Source organism: Tupaia chinensis, unplaced genomic scaffold (assembly GCF_000334495.1).
Source record: "Tupaia chinensis unplaced genomic scaffold, TupChi_1.0 Scaffold000126_2, whole genome shotgun sequence".
NCBI lineage: Eukaryota > Metazoa > Chordata > Mammalia > Scandentia > Tupaiidae > Tupaia > Tupaia belangeri.
The window spans coordinates 1,557,175-1,575,093 of NW_006159594.1; the positions used below are offsets into that span (position 1 = coordinate 1,557,175).

The following is a 17,919-nucleotide window of genomic DNA, read 5'->3' on the forward strand; positions in this document are numbered from 1 at the left end:
CCCCCAGGAGGATGGTTATGCTACAATCCTTTCCTCATTATCTTCCTGGGATTTTTGGCTTCCACGCACATGTATCTGGTGTGATTTTCAAGCTGCTAAGTCCAGGACTCAAACTACAGTTGGCCATGTGAAAGTCCAGTGCCTTAACCAGCACATCACCTGCTGACCCTCAGTTCCTCCTCCTAAGAAGCTTAAATATATAGGGAGACAAAAATATATTTGGATTTAAAAAAATTTTTTTTAACTATAAAACTCATGCATTCGTCACAGAGAGAGAGAGAGAGAGAGAGGAAGTGACGAACCACCCTCTTGGGGAGATGGCCACATAGTAATCCCTTTTCCTCCATTCTCCTCCGTTCTCCTTGGGATTTTGCCATACACACACACACACACACACACACACACCTGTTGTGATTTTCAAGCTGCTGGTTTTGGAACTCAAACCTTACAGTCAGCCTTGTGGGCCCTAGCACCTTAACCATCATGCCACCTGCTGGCCCTATTTGGATCTTCTAAGACATTTACTTGAAATTTTAAAAAAAGTGTCTAAAAGAAATCAGGATTGTGAGGAAAGGCCTACACTATGTTATTCTCTAAAGAAGGGCAAGCTTGCTGGTGGCTGCTGAATGGTCAGCCCAAGGGCAAAGAAGAAATGAAGATGGTTGAAAGGATACAGCCATAAAGGAGCGGAGCAGAATAGGGTGTACATTCAGAATAGAGGAGAGGACGGAGTGTGGGCTTGTAGATGGTGTAGATTCTGACTGTGAGGCAACATTGACTACCTGAAGGGAAGAGGTGATTTTGATGCAATACAGAGCCAAAGTTAAGACAAACTTTCAGGTCAGATAGAATTAGATTAAGCTCTGGTTTACTCGCTTATCGGTATATAGTTTTGGATAGATTATTTGACCTCTTTAAGCCTCAATTTAATTATCTTTTTTTTTTTTTTGAGAGTTTTTTTTTTTTCACTATAGGGCGCGTGCGCTCGCCAGACAGACAGAGAGAGACATAGAGACAGAAAGCGAGAAATCACCCCCCAGGGGGGAATGGTCACGCCGCAATCCCTTCTCCTCCATTCTCCTCCTGGGATCTTGGGCACGCATGCACATGCGCCCGGCGTGAGTTTTAAGCCACTGGGTCCGGGACGCGAACCGTGGTCGACTACGTGGGAGTCCAGCGACATAGCCATTACGCTAACTGCTGGTTCCCAAAGCCTCAATTTAATTATCTTTAGAATGAGAATAAAACAGCAAAAGCATTGGTATGAGAATAAAATATTATATATTTATTTATTTTTAGAGAGATGTTTTTGCTATAGGGCACATGTACTCACCAGAAAGACAGAGAGAGACAGAAGGCGAGAAACCACCCCCCCAGGAGGGATGGACGTGCCACAATCCCTTCTTCTCCATTCTCTCAGGATCTTGGGCACACACACACATGTGCCCGGCATGAGGTTTAAACCACCAAGTCTGGGTCTCAACCTTCAGTTGACTACGTGGGAATTCAGTGATGTAACCATTACGCCATCTGCTGGTCCCAGGATATTATATATTTAAAGAAAGCACTTAGCCCCTAATAGGTTTTCCAAGCGTGTTGGTTGTTAATATTATTGCTATAGAAAAGGCCTTGCTTCTCTAGTTGTTATATTCAAATCTGTGAGAAAATAGAGGATATCCAGTTGTAGCCAAATGAAAGGAGCCTTTTAATTAAGCCAGCAGCTACAAGAGGACTTGTGTCACTCCAAAGCCCCAAAGCAGGGGAGGAAGGTTTATAAAGGCAAAAAACAAAAAGGAAAAAAAACTACACGTCTAAGAAAATGCAGGCCTTAAGTGATGTGAGAGCAGTTTACAAAAGCCGAAAAAGCAGGTTACCAGGAAGGACAGTTATAATTGGCTGGACAGTTATAGTTAGCTGCATCTGCTGGTGATAAATATTCGCTTAGGAAGACAGGGATAGATGGCAACATTCATCTACTGGTGATAAGCACTCCGTGAGGAATTTCCAGGAGGCACATACGGGTCAGATTACAGGGAAAGGGAAATGGCAAAGGAGTCATATTCAGAATGGAGGTCTTCATGCTTCATAGTGACCATAAAGGCAGATAGGAATACCATGGCTTAGAGAAGAGGAAGAAGCAAAGAGAACCAGCAAGAAAAGAGAATTGGGTTGTCTCTTTTTGACCTGTGGTTGGGGCTTTCTCCAGAGTAGCTGAAGGAGTGCCAGCCCCAAGAGCCCCAGGGGCCCAGTCGGAATGCCTGTGTGTGCCCTCATGGGTCAGCTGTGGTCAGACTGCTTCACACCCTGTGAACTGCCCTGTAGAACTGTACTGCCATGTTTAAATTCTACACATGCACATGTAACCTGAAGGGGTAAACATCAAGCTACAGGGACAGAGTGAAATTGGGCCTGTGTGTATCTATGTCTGTGTGTATGTTTGAGAGCTTATATTTTATTACTGGGCACCTCTTTATTGTTTGATTTTTTTTTTTCATAATGAGAATGAATTCATGTGCTGGGTTATAAAAGAAATTGAAAAGAAAATCTATCTGATTATAAAGGAAGAGGAAAAATACCTGCAAAAACTGTTTGCGATCCAAGTTCTGGCTCCCCTTTGCCTGCCTGATGCCCCAGCCCATGAAGAGAGCACCAGATTGAAGATCCAAGAGAAAAAACGATGGAAAAGGTTGGCATCGCTGCTAGTCCCAGAAATGTAAGGCACCTGGTAAGCAGTTTCCAGCGAAATGGAAATTGCTCCTCTCTTCCAGGCACACGATCCAGGCCTGGAAAAGTTCAACCAGTGCATGGAACATCAGAGACCTCCTGGAAATGCTGAATTTGCTCCCAGGTGTCCTGAGAACCAGCGCCCTTTTCTGGGCAGCTTCGAGGCTCAGGAGCTAAAACCAGCACAGCCCATGGTGCCCTCTCTGTCCAGCCCTTCTTTGCCTTCAGCGGACCTCTCTCTTCCTGAGTTGTGGCCCTTCCCAGGCCTGCGTCCCAGCCCCGCCCCTCTCTCTGGACGCATCTCTGGGCCCCATCATCACCCGGCGCCGGGCCCTCCCTCCTGCCCCCCCCTTTCTCCTCCCTCTTTCCTTCCCTCCCTTCCTCTCTCTCTCCCTCCCTCCCAGCTCCTGCACCAGGAAACGGCCGGATCCCAGCAGCGGCCTGACCCGTGAGATCCCTAACCTGGCAGGCAGACAGGGTTGGAGACTGGCTAAGGGTGGGGGTAAGGGAGAAGCTGGGCCTTTAGGCTTTCCTGGAGGAAGCCGGGAGTAGAGATGGTGTCGGCAGGAAGCCTTTGGCCCTGGGTTTCCCGGGAGGGCAGTCATTAAACATGGATTCGATCACACAGCTGGTAGAATGCTCTGGACAGGGGCCCATTCCCAGCAGTTGCACCCCCAGGCCTTCTCAGGCCAGACCCTGATCCCTGGCCTTCTCTGCCTAGTTCTGATTGCCCCCTCCCCTTCCCAGGGCTCCACGCTGGCCGCTGGCCGGGAGGATGAAAGGCCCCAGCAGGGTACTCCTTGCCACCAGCGCTGGGTCCTAAGAGCTGCCATCCAGGCTGGGTGAGTATCCCCTTCCCCTCTGTTCTGGTCAGTCTTTTGCTTCTTCCACCTTTCTCTTCAGCTCCTGTCTCCTCCCCATCTTGTGCCTCTGCCAGCATCTTCACATTTTGCTTCTAGGGAGGTCCTAAGCCCCTTCCTCTAACCAAAAAGGTGTGTACTGGGCCGGGGGGAGGAGGGCTTATAAGGGCTTCATGGAGCTGTTGTTGTCTTATGATAAGAATCAAAAGTATTTTAAAAATAAATAATACTTGTTTTACATTTAATATGAATATAATGGCCAACCCCTTATGCCCTGGCCCCCACACCATATCTCTTAATTTCCTTGTTCTTGCCCCTCCTTGCCCAGTGATCTCTGGGCATTTCTTCCCCACCCCACTCCCCATCTCACTTAGTTGGAAAAAACCGGAAGTCTCTCTCTGGATCCCTGTCCATACATTCCATATATTCATGCCAATCTTTCATCCTTGCCTCTGCAGCCGCCCGGATGGCGACCCCAGCCTCAGCCCCAGACACACGGGCTTTGGTGGCAGACTTTGTAGGCTATAAGCTGAGGCAGAAGGGTTATGTCTGTGGAGCTGGCCCTGGGGAAGGTCCAGCCACTGACCCACTGCACCAAGCCATGCGGGCAGCTGGAGATGAGTTTGAGACCCGCTTCCGGCGCACCTTCTCTGACCTTGCAGCTCAGCTGCATGTGACCCCAGGCTCAGCCCAGCAGCGCTTCACCCAGGTCTCTGATGAACTTTTCCAAGGGGGCCCCAACTGGGGCCGCCTTGTGGCCTTCTTTGTCTTTGGGGCTGCATTGTGTGCTGAGAGTGTCAACAAGGAAATGGAGCCACTGGTGGGACAAGTGCAGGAGTGGATGGTGGCCTACCTGGAGACACGGCTGGCTGACTGGATCCACAGCAGTGGGGGCTGGGTAAGAAGCTTCTCAATTGCTGCTCTGCGCATCCCTCTGCAAAACTGCTCTCCAGTGGGGAGCACCTGGGGGCTCTGATTGGAGGCTGGGGGCAGCTGTGCAGGGAATGAGGCATGGGGCAGTCTCCCTGTTTGGGTGGAATCAGACTGACAGGTGCACTCATATGGGATCACCCTGGACTCTGCACTCCAGGCTGCCATGCAGTAATTACTGGATGGGCTCATGTCCCAAGCAGAGGACAGAATACACAGTACCCAGGGAGTGCCTGCAAAGAATGGTGTCAGGTCCTTTATTACACCTGAGTACATGGCATGGGCATTGGGGAGGATCAGGGATGGGTGGTGTCCAGGCCAGTCTTGGCAAAAGATGCCAATTCTGAGCAGAATTTTTTGCTTGTAAAGGTGGGCTTCACTTGAGGCAGAGAAGGCCAATGAGCTAGATGCTCAGGGTTGAGGGTGGGAGTACCTGGGGTCATCAGAGGGGCTTGCAGCCAGGAGAGCTTTTGCTGGAGAGGAGCTGGGTGTGGGGTAGTGGTTACAGTGGATGGAACTGGAACTCTTCCTCTCCTCTTTTCTCCATTCTTTCCTCTCCTGATATCCCTTTCTCCTCCTTTCTCTCCTACTTCCCTTCTCTCCCACAGGCGGAGTTCACAGCTCTATACGGGGACGGGGCCCTGGAGGAGGCACGGCGTCTGCGGGAGGGGAACTGGGCATCAGTGAGGACAGTGCTGACAGGGGCTGTGGCATTGGGGGCCCTGGTGACTGTAGGGGCCTTTTTTGCTAGCAAGTGAGAAAGCCAGGGCCAGGTGGGGCTAGGTGAGACTGTGGGCCGGGAGAGCAGGAACAGAACAAAGAAATGCCCTTGGAAGAAGTGAAGTGAATGGATGGGAACGGGGCAGGCATGGACAGGGGAAAGGTAGTGTGTGAGGGAGCTGAGCAGGCCAGGCAGGTGGTTTGAAGAGTAAGCTGGAAACATTGGGTAATGTTTAGGGATGATCAAGGGGTTAGGAGATGGAGTCATTCAGGGTTGGAGGGAGGTGGGAGGGTCATGCCATGGGTATGGGCACATGAAACTATCTGGAGCTTGGTTTGCTGCCCTCAGGAAGGTGAACTTGCATACGGGATTGCATCTCCATTGGAAGAGTTGGGATTTGGGGGACACAGAAGGCACATCCCTTTAGAGTGGGAGCTCAGGGCTCTGGGTGATAGGGAGAGGTGGCTGTGACGGTGGGCTGCTTGGACACACGTGTGCATGTGCACGTGTGCTTGTGTGCATGCTGGGCTGCTTGTCTAATCCAGTGGTGGCGGGATTCCTCCAGGAGAAAACTCTCCCTCTCACAGTGGCAAGAAGAAGGGGAAGTTCTCTGCCCCACCTTCCCACTCCTCCTTCCTCCTCCCCTTGTCCTGATGCTTCAAGGCTAAGGGACATACACTGTATCCAGTCACAGGGCTTTGGCACTGCTCCGCAGAGAGTCCCTAGCAGGGCTTCGGAAAGACGAGCAGTTCTGCAGCTGGCCTTGTTCCTTCATCATCCCCCTTCCTTGTGCATCACACACTTGCTGCTGCCTATTGGGCTCTGACAAAAGGGCAGGGCTGTGGCGCCTGGGTGGGTAGAGGCTTCGGTAGCTGGAACTGCCTGCTGCCCTCTCTTCCACTAGGGCACAATGGTGCCTGAAGTGTTTTCTGTCTCTGGGACCTCTGAACCCAAACTTAAACTCTAAATTGGGGCTCTAACTAATTTCCCTTTTGAGGGTGTGGACATAAATGCTGGTCTAGAAGATAGCCTTGGCCCATGCTGTGTCTCAGTGAGACTATTGATGCCTTGAGAGGATCATTCCAACTCTGAAGCCCATGGGTGTGAGGGTGACAGGCACAAATGACTGGCCTATTCTGTGTGGAGGGCTTTGGTGCTGCTTTATCTGGGGCCAGGTGTATGGGTTCTAGAGTACCTACTATAACCTAGAAGCATTTATGTTTCCTTTGATGCCACGCTATTTGCATGGGTGTTACTTGTCTGTACTTCAGAGCCTGAGGATGTTCATTGTAGAACTCACAGTCCTCTAGAACAGATCTGAGCATAGCTTTTTCTTTTGAGGAAGAAATGATTCACTCCAGATGCATGCCCTGAGCCAGACCTCACTGCTGCACTTTCTAAGGTGCTCACATTGCTGCTCTCCAGTGCTGACTTCACAGTGCTCTAGAACCCTGCCCGTCGTCCTGAGCACTGACCATCTTAGCTAGACCGTGGTTGACTCATGTTGGAGATTTTCACTTGGTCCCAGGATGTGGCAACATAGTTGTGCTCGCTAGAATGTGGGACCAAATTGGCCTCAGGTGTGTAGTCCAGATTTTTTGCTTTTGAGAGAGGGCTGCACTTTTTAATGGTATTTGTAGGGGATGGTAGACTGCATGTGCCACTTGGTCTGTTGTGAGTGTGCTGAGCCAGAAACTCAGAGCCGGTCTGTGGCGAGCAGTTGGGGTGGGGGGGTCTCTGACTTGCTCAGGACAAACTAGGCCAGTGGTTTTCAAACTGCTTGGCAGAGCCCCGAAGTTTCCTAGGGGTTGCCTCAGGAGTCCTAGGGGAGATGAAGGGGGTGGGGGCTGAGCAGGCTGGGCAACTTGCCCTCAGACAGAACAGCTCCCCTTGTAGCTGTCTTACATATCGGGGTTCAGGGTAAGATTTTATTTCCATTAAGGGGTTTGCTGCTGAAAATAAGTTGGAAAACCACTGACTAGACCATCAGCTCCAAATTGGAGCCTGTGCTCCCCAGGTTTGGGACTGACTCTTCACTCTGCCCTCTGCCACAGGACGCCTATCCCTGCTAGGGTTCTTGGGGGCCTTTAGCAAACAGGCAGCAGGGACCATGGGCTGGTTACTGAAATGCCCCACTCTGAGGCCATTACACCTGGGCGGAAGGAGAGGCTGTTTTCTGAAAGGGTAAAAGGATTGGTCCTGATTCCCAGAAGTATAGCTTGAACGGGACCACAGCGGGCAGTTTTGACCTGCCTGCCCTTCTTAGCTTGAGGAGCAATGGAAACCCCAGAGACTGTTCTGTCAGGGAAAACTAGGGACTCTCTCCTAGAGCCATATCGTTCTTTGGGATTAGTTCTTGGCCAAGAAGGCTGAGTATGGCTCCCAATTTTTAAATCCATTTCATTTTTTTTTTTTTAATGAGGGAAAGAACTATAACTGCCATTTTTCAAAGATTAAATAGGTGGAGAGGGTGTTTCTTGCTCTCCAGAGCCCACAGGGACAAGTAGGGACTTTGCTTAGGCCAAGGAAGGAGCGAAAGTAGGGCAACTCGGTCCTGCGATTATTAGCCCACTCCCCATTTATTCTAGGGCATACATACACTATTTTACTTTTTTAAATCACAAAACGGCAGGAGAACAGATTTGGTTAGTATAGAAGAAAAGAAAAAGCTCTATAAATATAAATATATATTCCTGTATTTTTATTTAATAATTTATAAATACCAAGTTCATTTGACTTTTATTTTTGTGTAATATGTAATGGTCGTATTAAAAAATAAATAAAGCCCAGAAGTTTAATGAGAAGGCCTGAGTAGGGTTTGTGACTTCTACACTGTGTAGCTTGGGGTCACGACATTGCTTGATCACTTCATGACCTTGTTAAAGGCAAGAATTAAAGTAACAGGGATTTGGAAATATGTTGAGATAATTAAGAAGAAAATCGGGACCAGCAGTTAGCGTAATGGCTATGTTGCTGGACTCCCACGTAGTCGACTGCGGTTCGAGTCCCGGACCTGGTGGCTTAAACTCACACCGGGCGCGTGTGCATGCGTGCCCAAGATCCCAAGAGGAGAACGAAGGAGAAGGGATTGTGGCGTGGCCATCTCCCCGGGGGGTGATTTCTCGCTTTCTGTCTCTCTCTGTCTGTCTGGCAAGCACACGCGCCCTATAGCAAAAACCTCTCCAAAAAAAAAAGAAGAAAATCAAAGTCCTTCCCCTACCTTCCTTACTCACCCTGCCCTAGCCAAATGCCATGAACTCCAACTCCCAGCCCAAGTCTTGCGAGGTGTGTGTTTATGGTACTTTGGTTCTTCCACAAACAAAGCAAAGAAAACCTGTCAAAATCTTCGTGTGCTAGTCATCAAGTCCCAAGTTGTGGATCACCTTCTAATAAGTACGTGAGAATGAGCATTTTCACCCTGATGCACTTCTGCCTTCTTCAGGCTCTCTCTGTCTGTCTGGCAAGCACACGCGCCCTATAGCAAAAACCTCTCCAAAAAAAAAAGAAGAAAATCAAAGTCCTTCCCCTACCTTCCTTACTCACCCTGCCCTAGCCAAATGCCATGAACTCCAACTCCCAGCCCAAGTCTTGCGAGGTGTGTGTTTATGGTACTTTGGTTCTTCCACAAACAAAGCAAAGAAAACCTGTCAAAATCTTCGTGTGCTAGTCATCAAGTCCCAAGTTGTGGATCACCTTCTAATAAGTACGTGAGAATGAGCATTTTCACCCTGATGCACTTCTGCCTTCTTCAGGCTTAAAATAAGTCTGGCAAAAACAAAGCCCCTGCTTCCTCTCCTGTTCCCCTGGAACACTTGGTTAATGCAGACTTCTAAATTGGATGGACTCGCCACGAATACCAACACATCTCTTTGTACCTCTAGTCTAGAACTACATCAACATCACGTCTCACAGGAATTTAATGGGAATTTCTAGTCTTTCTATATTCCAATAGAATAAACTGGAATTTGGGTTTGTGTTGAACTATGAGAAAATACAATTGCTTAGAAGCGTTCAGTGTTGCCTTTCTATTCTCTCCCTACAGAAAAATCTATGGGGGAAACCACATTAAAATCAGAGAACTAGGCACAGTGGTACATGTCTGTAATTCCAGCTACTTAGGAGGCTGAGGCAGGAGAATTTCAAGTTTGAGGCCAGCCTGGACAATATAGGTAGACCTTGTCTCTAATTAATAGACTAATTAATCAATCAGAAAGTGGCTTGGTGAGCATGGTACCAGGGGAAAGAATTAGATATTCTTAAGAGTTTCATCAGGTATGACAGTTAATACATTTATGTCCCCTACAGCAGGACTGATTGACTTTAATTGCCTAGTTCTGAAAAACATTTGCAACATGTTACAATATTATACAAAAGAAAAAAAAAATAGGGGAATGGTTTTTAAAGTAGGCTGTAAAAAGGAAATTGAAACGTTACAGTAAGATCACAACAAAGGGAAAATGAATGCATGGAAAAGCATTCTGTAAGCAGTATCCCAAATACTAAAGTTAGGCAATGAAGTCAGCTCGGACCTTCTTGGCAGCTGAAACAAATTGAGATTTACAAATCATTTTTAGGATTTACAGTAGCCTATCAGTTACTCATTAGGGGCAAAAAGTTTTGTTGCTTTTCTGAGAAGACACTAAATGATATAGTAGATGATGCCCCCTTTAACACCTAACAGCAAATACAATGCTTAGAAAGACCATAATGAGAAGTCAGAGAGTTCTAAGTCTTTTTTTTTTTTTTTTTTTTTTTTTTTAACACAGTGCATGTACTCACTGGAAAGAGACAGGGACAGTGACAGAGAAAGTAAGAAATCACCCCCTAGAATGGATGGCCATGCCATAATCCCTTCCTCTCCGATCTCTAGAGATTTTGGACATGTTGCTGGCATGATATTCAAGCTGCCGGGTCCGGAACTCAGACTGCGGTCTGCCATGTGGGAATCCAGCATTCTTAACCACCACACCACCTCTGGCCTAGTACCAAGCCTGTGCTATGAAGCTCATCACAATTTAGCCCAAACATGCTGCTCTGTGATGTTCTGGTCTGATATAATACAGGGCTAAACTTTAAACTACCTGAAGGGATGGATAGACTGTGTTCCCGTCAGACAGTTCTCCGAGAATGTTATTTCTGCAAATTGCAAATTGCATTTTTTATAAAATTGGGATAATACTCAGTTACAATTTCCAACAAATTGGTGGGTTGTAGACTTTCTGTGTTTTTACTTAATAGCAGATCCTTTGAAAACTTTAAAAGCTGCCTTAAATGTGGATAAGGTAAAGATATATAAATAAATTAACTATCTTAGGGACCAGCAGGTAGCATGGTGGTTAAGGTGCTGGACACGCCTACATGGCCAACCACAGTTCAAGTCCTGGACCTGGTGGCTTGCTTTCTTACATTCTCTCTCTCTCTCTGTGTCTCTCTTTGGTCAAAATAAAATAAATGAATGAATAAATAAAAATAAAAATTAAATAATTATTTTAAAAAATGAACTATTTTAAAATGCAACCAGAGGGACCAGCAGTTGGTGTAATGGCTATGTCACTGGACTCCCATGTAGTAGACCCCAGTTTGAGTCCTGGACCCGGTGGCTTAAATTCACTCCGGGTGCGTGTGTGCGCATGCCCAAAGTGCTGAGAGAAGAATGGAGGAGAAGGGACTGCCGCGTGGCTATCACCCCTGGGGTGGGGGGGTGATTTCTTGCTTTCTGTCTGTCTCTCTCTAGCGAGCACATATGCCCTATTCAAGCATCTTTTATGTGCTAAGCATATTTCTAGGCATTGAGGTAAAGTGAACAAATACATACAAATTTCTGTCCTTATGTTGCTTACATTTTAGTAAGGGAAATAAAAACAAAATAAGTAAATTTCATATGGCATAGGGTGATGAATACTATTAAAAATAACTCGAGGGACCAGCAGTTAGCGTAATGGCTATGTCGCTAAACTCCCATGTAGCTGACCGTGGTTCGAGGCCCAGGCCTGGTGACTTAAACTCATGCTGGGCGCATGTGCGTGCATGACCAAGATCCCAAGAGGAGAATGGAGGAGAAGGGATTGCGGCATGGCCATCCCCCCTTGGGGGTGATTTCTCGCTTTCTGTCTCTCTGTCTGTCTGGTGCGCCTATACAAAAAACCTCGAAAAAAAAAAAAAAAAAAAAACTCATTGAAGGAGAAATGGGAAGATATTGTTTTTCATTTTACATTGAATTGTCAGGGAAGACCTCATTTCTAGGGTGACTTTTTTTTTTAAGAATTATTTTATTTAACTTTATTTATCCATTTATTTATTTACTTAGACCAGAGAGGGATAGGGTAAGACAGAGAGAGAAAAAAAAAGAGAGAGCGAGAAAGCAAGCCGCCAGGTCCGGGACTCAAACCACAGTCGGCCATGTGGAAGTCCAGCACCCTTAACGATGCCACCTGCTGGCCCGTAAGGTGACTTTTGAGTAAAACCATAAAAAATAAAATTGGGGGACCAGCAGTTAGCGTAATGGCTTTGTCGCTGAACTCCCACGTAGTCGACCGTGGTTCAAGTCCCAGACCTGGTGACAAACTTATGCCGGTGCGTGTGCGTGTGTGCCCAGAATCCTGAGAGGAGAATGGAGGAAAAGGGATTGCGGTGTGGCCATCCCCCCTGGGGGGTGATTTCTCGCTTTCTATCTCTTTGTCTCTCTCTGTCTTTCTGGTGAGCGCATGAACCCTATAGCAAAAACCTCTAAAAAAATAATAAAATAATAAAATAAAATTGGAAAAAATATATTTATTGACATGGAAAGATGTCTGTGTATTTTATTAGGTAAAAAAGAAAATAGATTAGAAAATTTTATATACATAGTATGATCCCATTTTGCAAAAATATATGTATTCTTCTTTATATATTTGTATACTGAAAATTTCAGGAAAGGTATAGTTCAAAAAATCATTAGCGATTATCTCTGAGTGGTGAATTTGATGAGTCATTTTATTCTGTTGTTTTTTGTTGTATTTTCTGATTGTTTGTTTTTTGATAATTAAGATATCTGGTACAGTATATTAAAATAAGTTTTCAGGTACAAGGTTTTTTAAAAGTTGGGCCAGCAGGTGGTGTGGTTTTAAGGCGCTGGACTCCCCCATGACCTACCACAGTTTGAGTCCTGGACCTGGCAGCTTGAAAATCATGCAGGGCATGTTTGTGTGTGTTCCCAAAATCCCAGGAGGAGAATGGAGGAGAAGGCATTGATGTATGGCCATTCCCCCTGGGGGTGATTTCTCACTTTCCCTCTGTCTGTCTTGGGAGTGCACGTGCCCTATGGTCAAAAAACTTCTAAAAGTTTTTAAAAACTTGATCAAGGAGAATGGAAATTAAGGAGCCCAACACAGCTTCACACTTAAATGGCCACCCTACTTCATGCAAAGGTGGACCTAGGGAGTTGAAGTAAGTAGGGCCAAACTACATTAGAAAATAATTGGTGTTTGCTCCAAAATAGCAGTAAGTACAGGATAAAGGTTCCAAGGTTCTATGTCAGCACTGTCTGACAGAAATTCAATGAAAGCCAAATATGTAGTTATACATTTCCTAGAAATCTCATTTAAGGGACCAGCAGATGGCATAATACTTACATTGCTGGACTCCCAAGTAGTTCATTGCAGTTTGAGTCCTGGACCCAGCCACTTAAAACTCATGCCAAGTGTATTGTGCATGTATGCCCAAGATCCCGAGAGGAGAATAGAAGAGGAGGGATTGTGGAGTGGCCATCCTTCCCTGGGAGGTAATTTCTCACTTTCTGTCTCTCTGTCTCTGTCTCTCCAGCAAGCACACATGCCCTATAGCAAAAAACTCTTCAAAAAAAAAAAAAAAACCTCATTTAAAATGCAAAAAGAAACAGGAAGTTAATTTAATAATTATTTAGCATATTATATAAGATATTATTTCAACTTATAATTAATGTTAAACAATTATTAGTTATTTCACATTTTCTTTTTTATACCAAATTTTTGAAATTTGGTGTGTATGTTACAATTTCGGTGTGTTTCAAACCAAACTATGCATGTTTCACGTGCTCTGTAGCCACTTGTGACTAGGGGCTACCATACTAAATGATGTAGTTCTAGACTAGATTTAGAATTATGATAGTTTATATAAATTTTTTTTTTTAGAGGTTTTTGCTATAGGGCGCGTGCGCTCGCCAGACAGACAAAGAGAGACAGAGAGACAGAAAGCAGGAAATCACCCCCCAGGGGGGGATGGCCACGCCGCAATCCCTTCTCCTCCACTCTCCTCTCGGGATCTTGGGCACGCACGCACACGCGCCCGGCGTGAGTTTAAGCCACCGGGTCCGGGACTCGAACCATGGTCGACTACATGGGAGTCCAGCGACATAGCCATTATGCTAACTGCTGGTCCCTATATAAATTTTTTTGAGAGATTTTTCGCTATAGGGCATGTGCGCTCGCCAGACAGACAGAGAGAGACATAGAGACAGAAAGCGAGAAATCACTCCCCAGGGGGATGGTCACGCTGCAATCCCTTCTCCTCCATTCTCCTCTCGGGATCTTGGGCACGCATGCACACATGCCCGGTGTGAGTTTTAAGCCACCGAGTCTGGGACTTGAACTGTGTTCACCTACGTGGGAGTCCAGCGACATAGCCATTATGCTAACTGCTGGTTCCCAGTTTATATAAATTTTAAAGCAGGAGTTAAGAATAGTGATGAAACTACAGAAATACCAAATATTTATGCTGTCTAGTGAGAAAGCTTTTCTCTTCTGGATAGAACCGAAGATGCCTACATTCATTTTAATTGCCCTTTTATCAACTCCACTAATCACTCACTTTTTTTTTTAAGAATTATTTTATTTAACTTATTTATTTATTTTTATTTGACCAGAGAGGAACAGAAAGAGAGAAATTGAGAAAGGAAGCAACCAGGTTCAGGACTTGAACCGTTGTTGGCCATGTGAGAGTCCAGTGCTCTTAACTACCAGGCCACCTGCTGGGCCCACCACTCACTTCTACTAACTCATTCTTCTCTCATCTGGGGCACAACATTATCTGAGTTTCGTTTTTTTCAAAACACGGTCCTCTATATAAGTTATTACTTAAAGATAATTGTAATAATGGGTAAATCTCACACCCATATTTATTTATTTTTTATATATTTATTTAAATTTGCCAGAGGCCATGTGTGCATACCAGAGAGAGGGAGAGAGGGAACCCTCCTCACCCCACTTGGGACATGGTCATTTCTCCATCTTGTCAAGATTTTGAGCATGCATGTGCCTCACGTACATGCTTGGCGTATTTTTCAAGCCACTGGGATTAGGAATCAAAATGCATAGTCAGACTTATGGGATCCAGTCACCTTAACCATAAAGCCACCAGCTGGCCCTGTACAATAATTTTAATGCTCAAGGCCATCAGGTGGCGTGGTTAAGGTGCTGGACTCCCACATGATGGACTATGGTTTGAGCCCCGGATCTGGCAGCTTGCTTTCTTACTCTGTCTCTGTCTCTCTCTGGTCAAATTAAAATATTATAATAATGACAACATAACTAAATACAATAATTAAATAATAATTTTAATGCTCACTAGGAAATTTAAGCCACTTATATATTTCTTTTTTTTAGAATTATTTATTTAATTATATCTGTATTTTAAAAAAATTCACCAGAGAGGGCCCAGCAGGTGGTCTGGTGGTTAAGGCTCTGGGCTCCCATATGGCTGACTGCAGTTCAAATCCCAGATCTAGCAGCTCGCTTTCTCACTTTCTCTCTCTCTGTGTCTTTCTTCAGTCAAATTAAAACAACAAAAAAAGATGAATAAAGTTAAATAAAATTATTTAACTCACCAGAGATAGACAGAGGGAGAGAAAGTGAGAAAGCAAGCAGTCAGGTTTAGAACTAGATCTACAGCTAGCTATGTGGGAGTCCAGTGTCACCAACCATGCCACCTGCTAGCCCCAAGTCGTTTACATTTTTCACTCTGATAAATATATTTATTCACTTTTTAGATGATTTCTTTAGAACAGATGATAAAAAATAGGATTACTGGGCTAAGAGCCTCAACATTTTATAAGCTTTTGGCATACTGCCAAAATAGATTGTACCGGCTCTTGTTCCTTTTTTATTTAAATCATATACAAATTGTGATCATACTTTATGTCAATTTTACATTTGGTCTAATACGAATTATTTTTACATATTTTATTACACATTTAAGCCTTTTAAGAGGTACATCATACATATGTAATTTTGATGTTAAAGTGGACTTTATACTAGTTTTGATTTGTGCTTTGAAAACTGGCTTGAATTACCTGCACAGTTCTAATGAACTCAATGACTGGGGACAAGTTACTTTACTTCTTTCAAACCTTTTGGTTTTTCCGTTAAAAAGATAGAATTTTGGAAATATTTGCTTCACAGGGTGGTTAAGAATTCAGTGAGGGGACCAGCAGTTAGCATAATGGCTATGTCGCTGGACTCCCACGTTGTCGACCGTGGTTCGAGTCCTGGACCTGGTGGCTTAAACTCATGCCGGGCGCGTGTGCGTGCATGCCCAAGATCCCAAGAGGAGGATGGAGGAGAAGGGATTGCGGCGTGGCCATCCCCCCCAGGGAGGTGATTTCTCGCTTTCTGTCTTTCTTGTCTGTCTGGTGAGCACACGCGCCCTAAAGCAAAAACCTCTCAAAAAAAAAAAAAAAAAAAAGAATTCAGTGAGATACTATAATAATAAGGTATGATCCCTGTTAACAAAACCAAATGCTCAGTAAAATTGGTATTCAAAGGTATTTTTTTAAAAATCCCATTTCCCTTAGTTTGCACAAACTAGGTGCCAATAAAATAGTCAAATCATGATTAGATTAAGATTAGTATGAAAGACTTTTCTTCCAGGGAGCTCAATTATTTAGAGCTTGTTTTCGGTGCTCAACTAGTTCTCCCAGATCACTGAAGCTGAGATGGCTGATGAAGTGATTTGCAGCAAAATTTTAAGCGACTGGGACTCTGCTTCACGCTCTCCAGTTCCTGAGGTAAGGAATTGTGAGAAAAAAGTGTGAGTGAGGGGAAGAGTGGGGTATAATGAGTTCTTCATTTTTCCCGTCTCAACCATACTTGTTTAACTTTTTGGTTGGGTTTTTATGAGTCTGACAAACCATAGCTTGGTCTGCTAACAAAAACCCCTTTTGTAAACTTAGCACTGCTATTCCTGTCTTTTAAATAAATATGTAGGATCTCTATACTAAACTGTGGAAACCCTGCCTTCCCGGGCTAGGTCTCATTAGTATCTCTGGATGCAGTGGTATGGTGGCAAACTGCCAGGAGAAATTCCTCTGGATTCTGAAGAAGACTTTGGAGGCTGAGAAAGTGTTGAAGATGAAGTGTAGCACCTAGGTTCCCAATACATCTTTAGGGTAACAAACATTCAATAGGTCACTTACTCTGTTCTAGGCATCACATCACAGCGGGGATGCAAATATAAATAGAACCCAGCCCCTCCTCTACAAACACAACCTAGTTAGGAAATGTAGCATAAAACCATTAAGCACACAGTTGAGGTAGGCCTATTATGGGAAAGGAGGGGAGGCTGGTGAATGCCTCGCGGGAAGTGATGCTGGGGTTTGCAGCCATGATTGCAGAGGGACTGACTGAAAGCACTAACTGGTTGCAGGTGCATCCTTCTGGGAGCAGGAGGAAGATGGAAACCATTCGCCAGTAGCCAGGCCCCAGGGTGTCTAAGGCTATGGTAAGGAGTTTTGAGACTACCCGGCCAGTGTAGTGTACCAGTCTGGTAGCACTGTGGATTGGAGAGGTGACACTGAAAACTGAGACGCCTGTTAGGGAGCTGCAGCACAGTCCAGGGAAGAGAATACACAGGCTGAAACTGCTTAGGTACAGAAGATTTGCAAGGCCTCTGCAAGATAGGACTTGTGACCAGTAGCTCTGAAATGAGGATTTCTCCCTCTATGGTTTGGGAGAATGGTACCATCAACTTGGATGAGAAAAGTAAGGTCCCTTCCACAGTGCTCCGTTCAGAACCTTCGCTTCCGGCAACATCCCATCTACTGGTGCTTTCTGGATCAGAAAAAGCCGCTCTGTTTGGAGCCTCCGCTTTCCAACAGCTCACTAATTGGCTAGTAGTAGTGGCAGTAGTATCAAGATGGCGGCCCCCTCAAGCCTGACTAGTCATATGACCTCGGGTTTCCTTATCTTGAAGTCCCCGGGTCCGTTCGGGGGCAAGGTCCGCCTGTCAAGTTAATGGATGTCAGCCCTTCAAATACTGCGAGCCAATCAGCATCTAAGACTGGGTCGCTGCGGTGAGGCGATGGGAAGATTGGTCCTTTCCAGTCTCCTAGCCGTGGGCCAATCAGGTGTCGTATCCTTGGAGGACCAGCCTGTAGGCTAGAGAGAAGATGGAATGTCGTCACAGCGTGGCGGTATTGTTACCTAAGGGCTCTAGAGGAGGCGGGACGTGTGTTGATTGATAGGCAAATTTCACCTACCAGGATTTGAGGATTTGGCGCAGTGCCCCGCCCTCAGGGCGGGGTCTTATTTGATTGCCAAGTAATATTCTCCAATGGAGCCCTGGCTCATGGTGACGGGCAGGCTAATTGACTAATGAATCCTCGGCGTGACCGGCGCAGTTCTCCAATCGCCGGGCGGCGGGCCCCAGTCTGAGCGGCGATGGCGGCGGCGGCGG

General features: G+C 45.6%; 1 protein-coding gene across 3 annotated transcripts in view; it reads left to right on the forward strand.

Annotated features, from left to right (window-relative positions):
- The first annotated feature begins 3,062 nt into the window (after positions 1-3,062).
- Positions 3,063-17,919, forward strand: part of LOC102481490 (bcl-2-like protein 2) — a 19,366-nt gene continuing 4,509 nt past the window's right edge. The window contains exons 1-4 of one of the 3 annotated variants that reach the window (XM_006144521.3): positions 3,063-3,172; positions 3,472-3,566; positions 4,043-4,482; positions 5,123-7,506. In XM_006144521.3, coding sequence (XP_006144583.1) covers positions 4,051-4,482; positions 5,123-5,272 — 582 coding nt within the window. In that variant the 5' untranslated portion in view covers positions 3,063-3,172; positions 3,472-3,566; positions 4,043-4,050 and the 3' untranslated portion in view covers positions 5,273-7,506. Of the gene's footprint in view, positions 3,173-3,471; positions 3,567-4,042; positions 4,483-5,122; positions 7,507-17,919 lie in introns of those variants that run through there. The other 2 variants (XM_027770309.1, XM_014586286.2) reach the window with 2 other exon arrangements.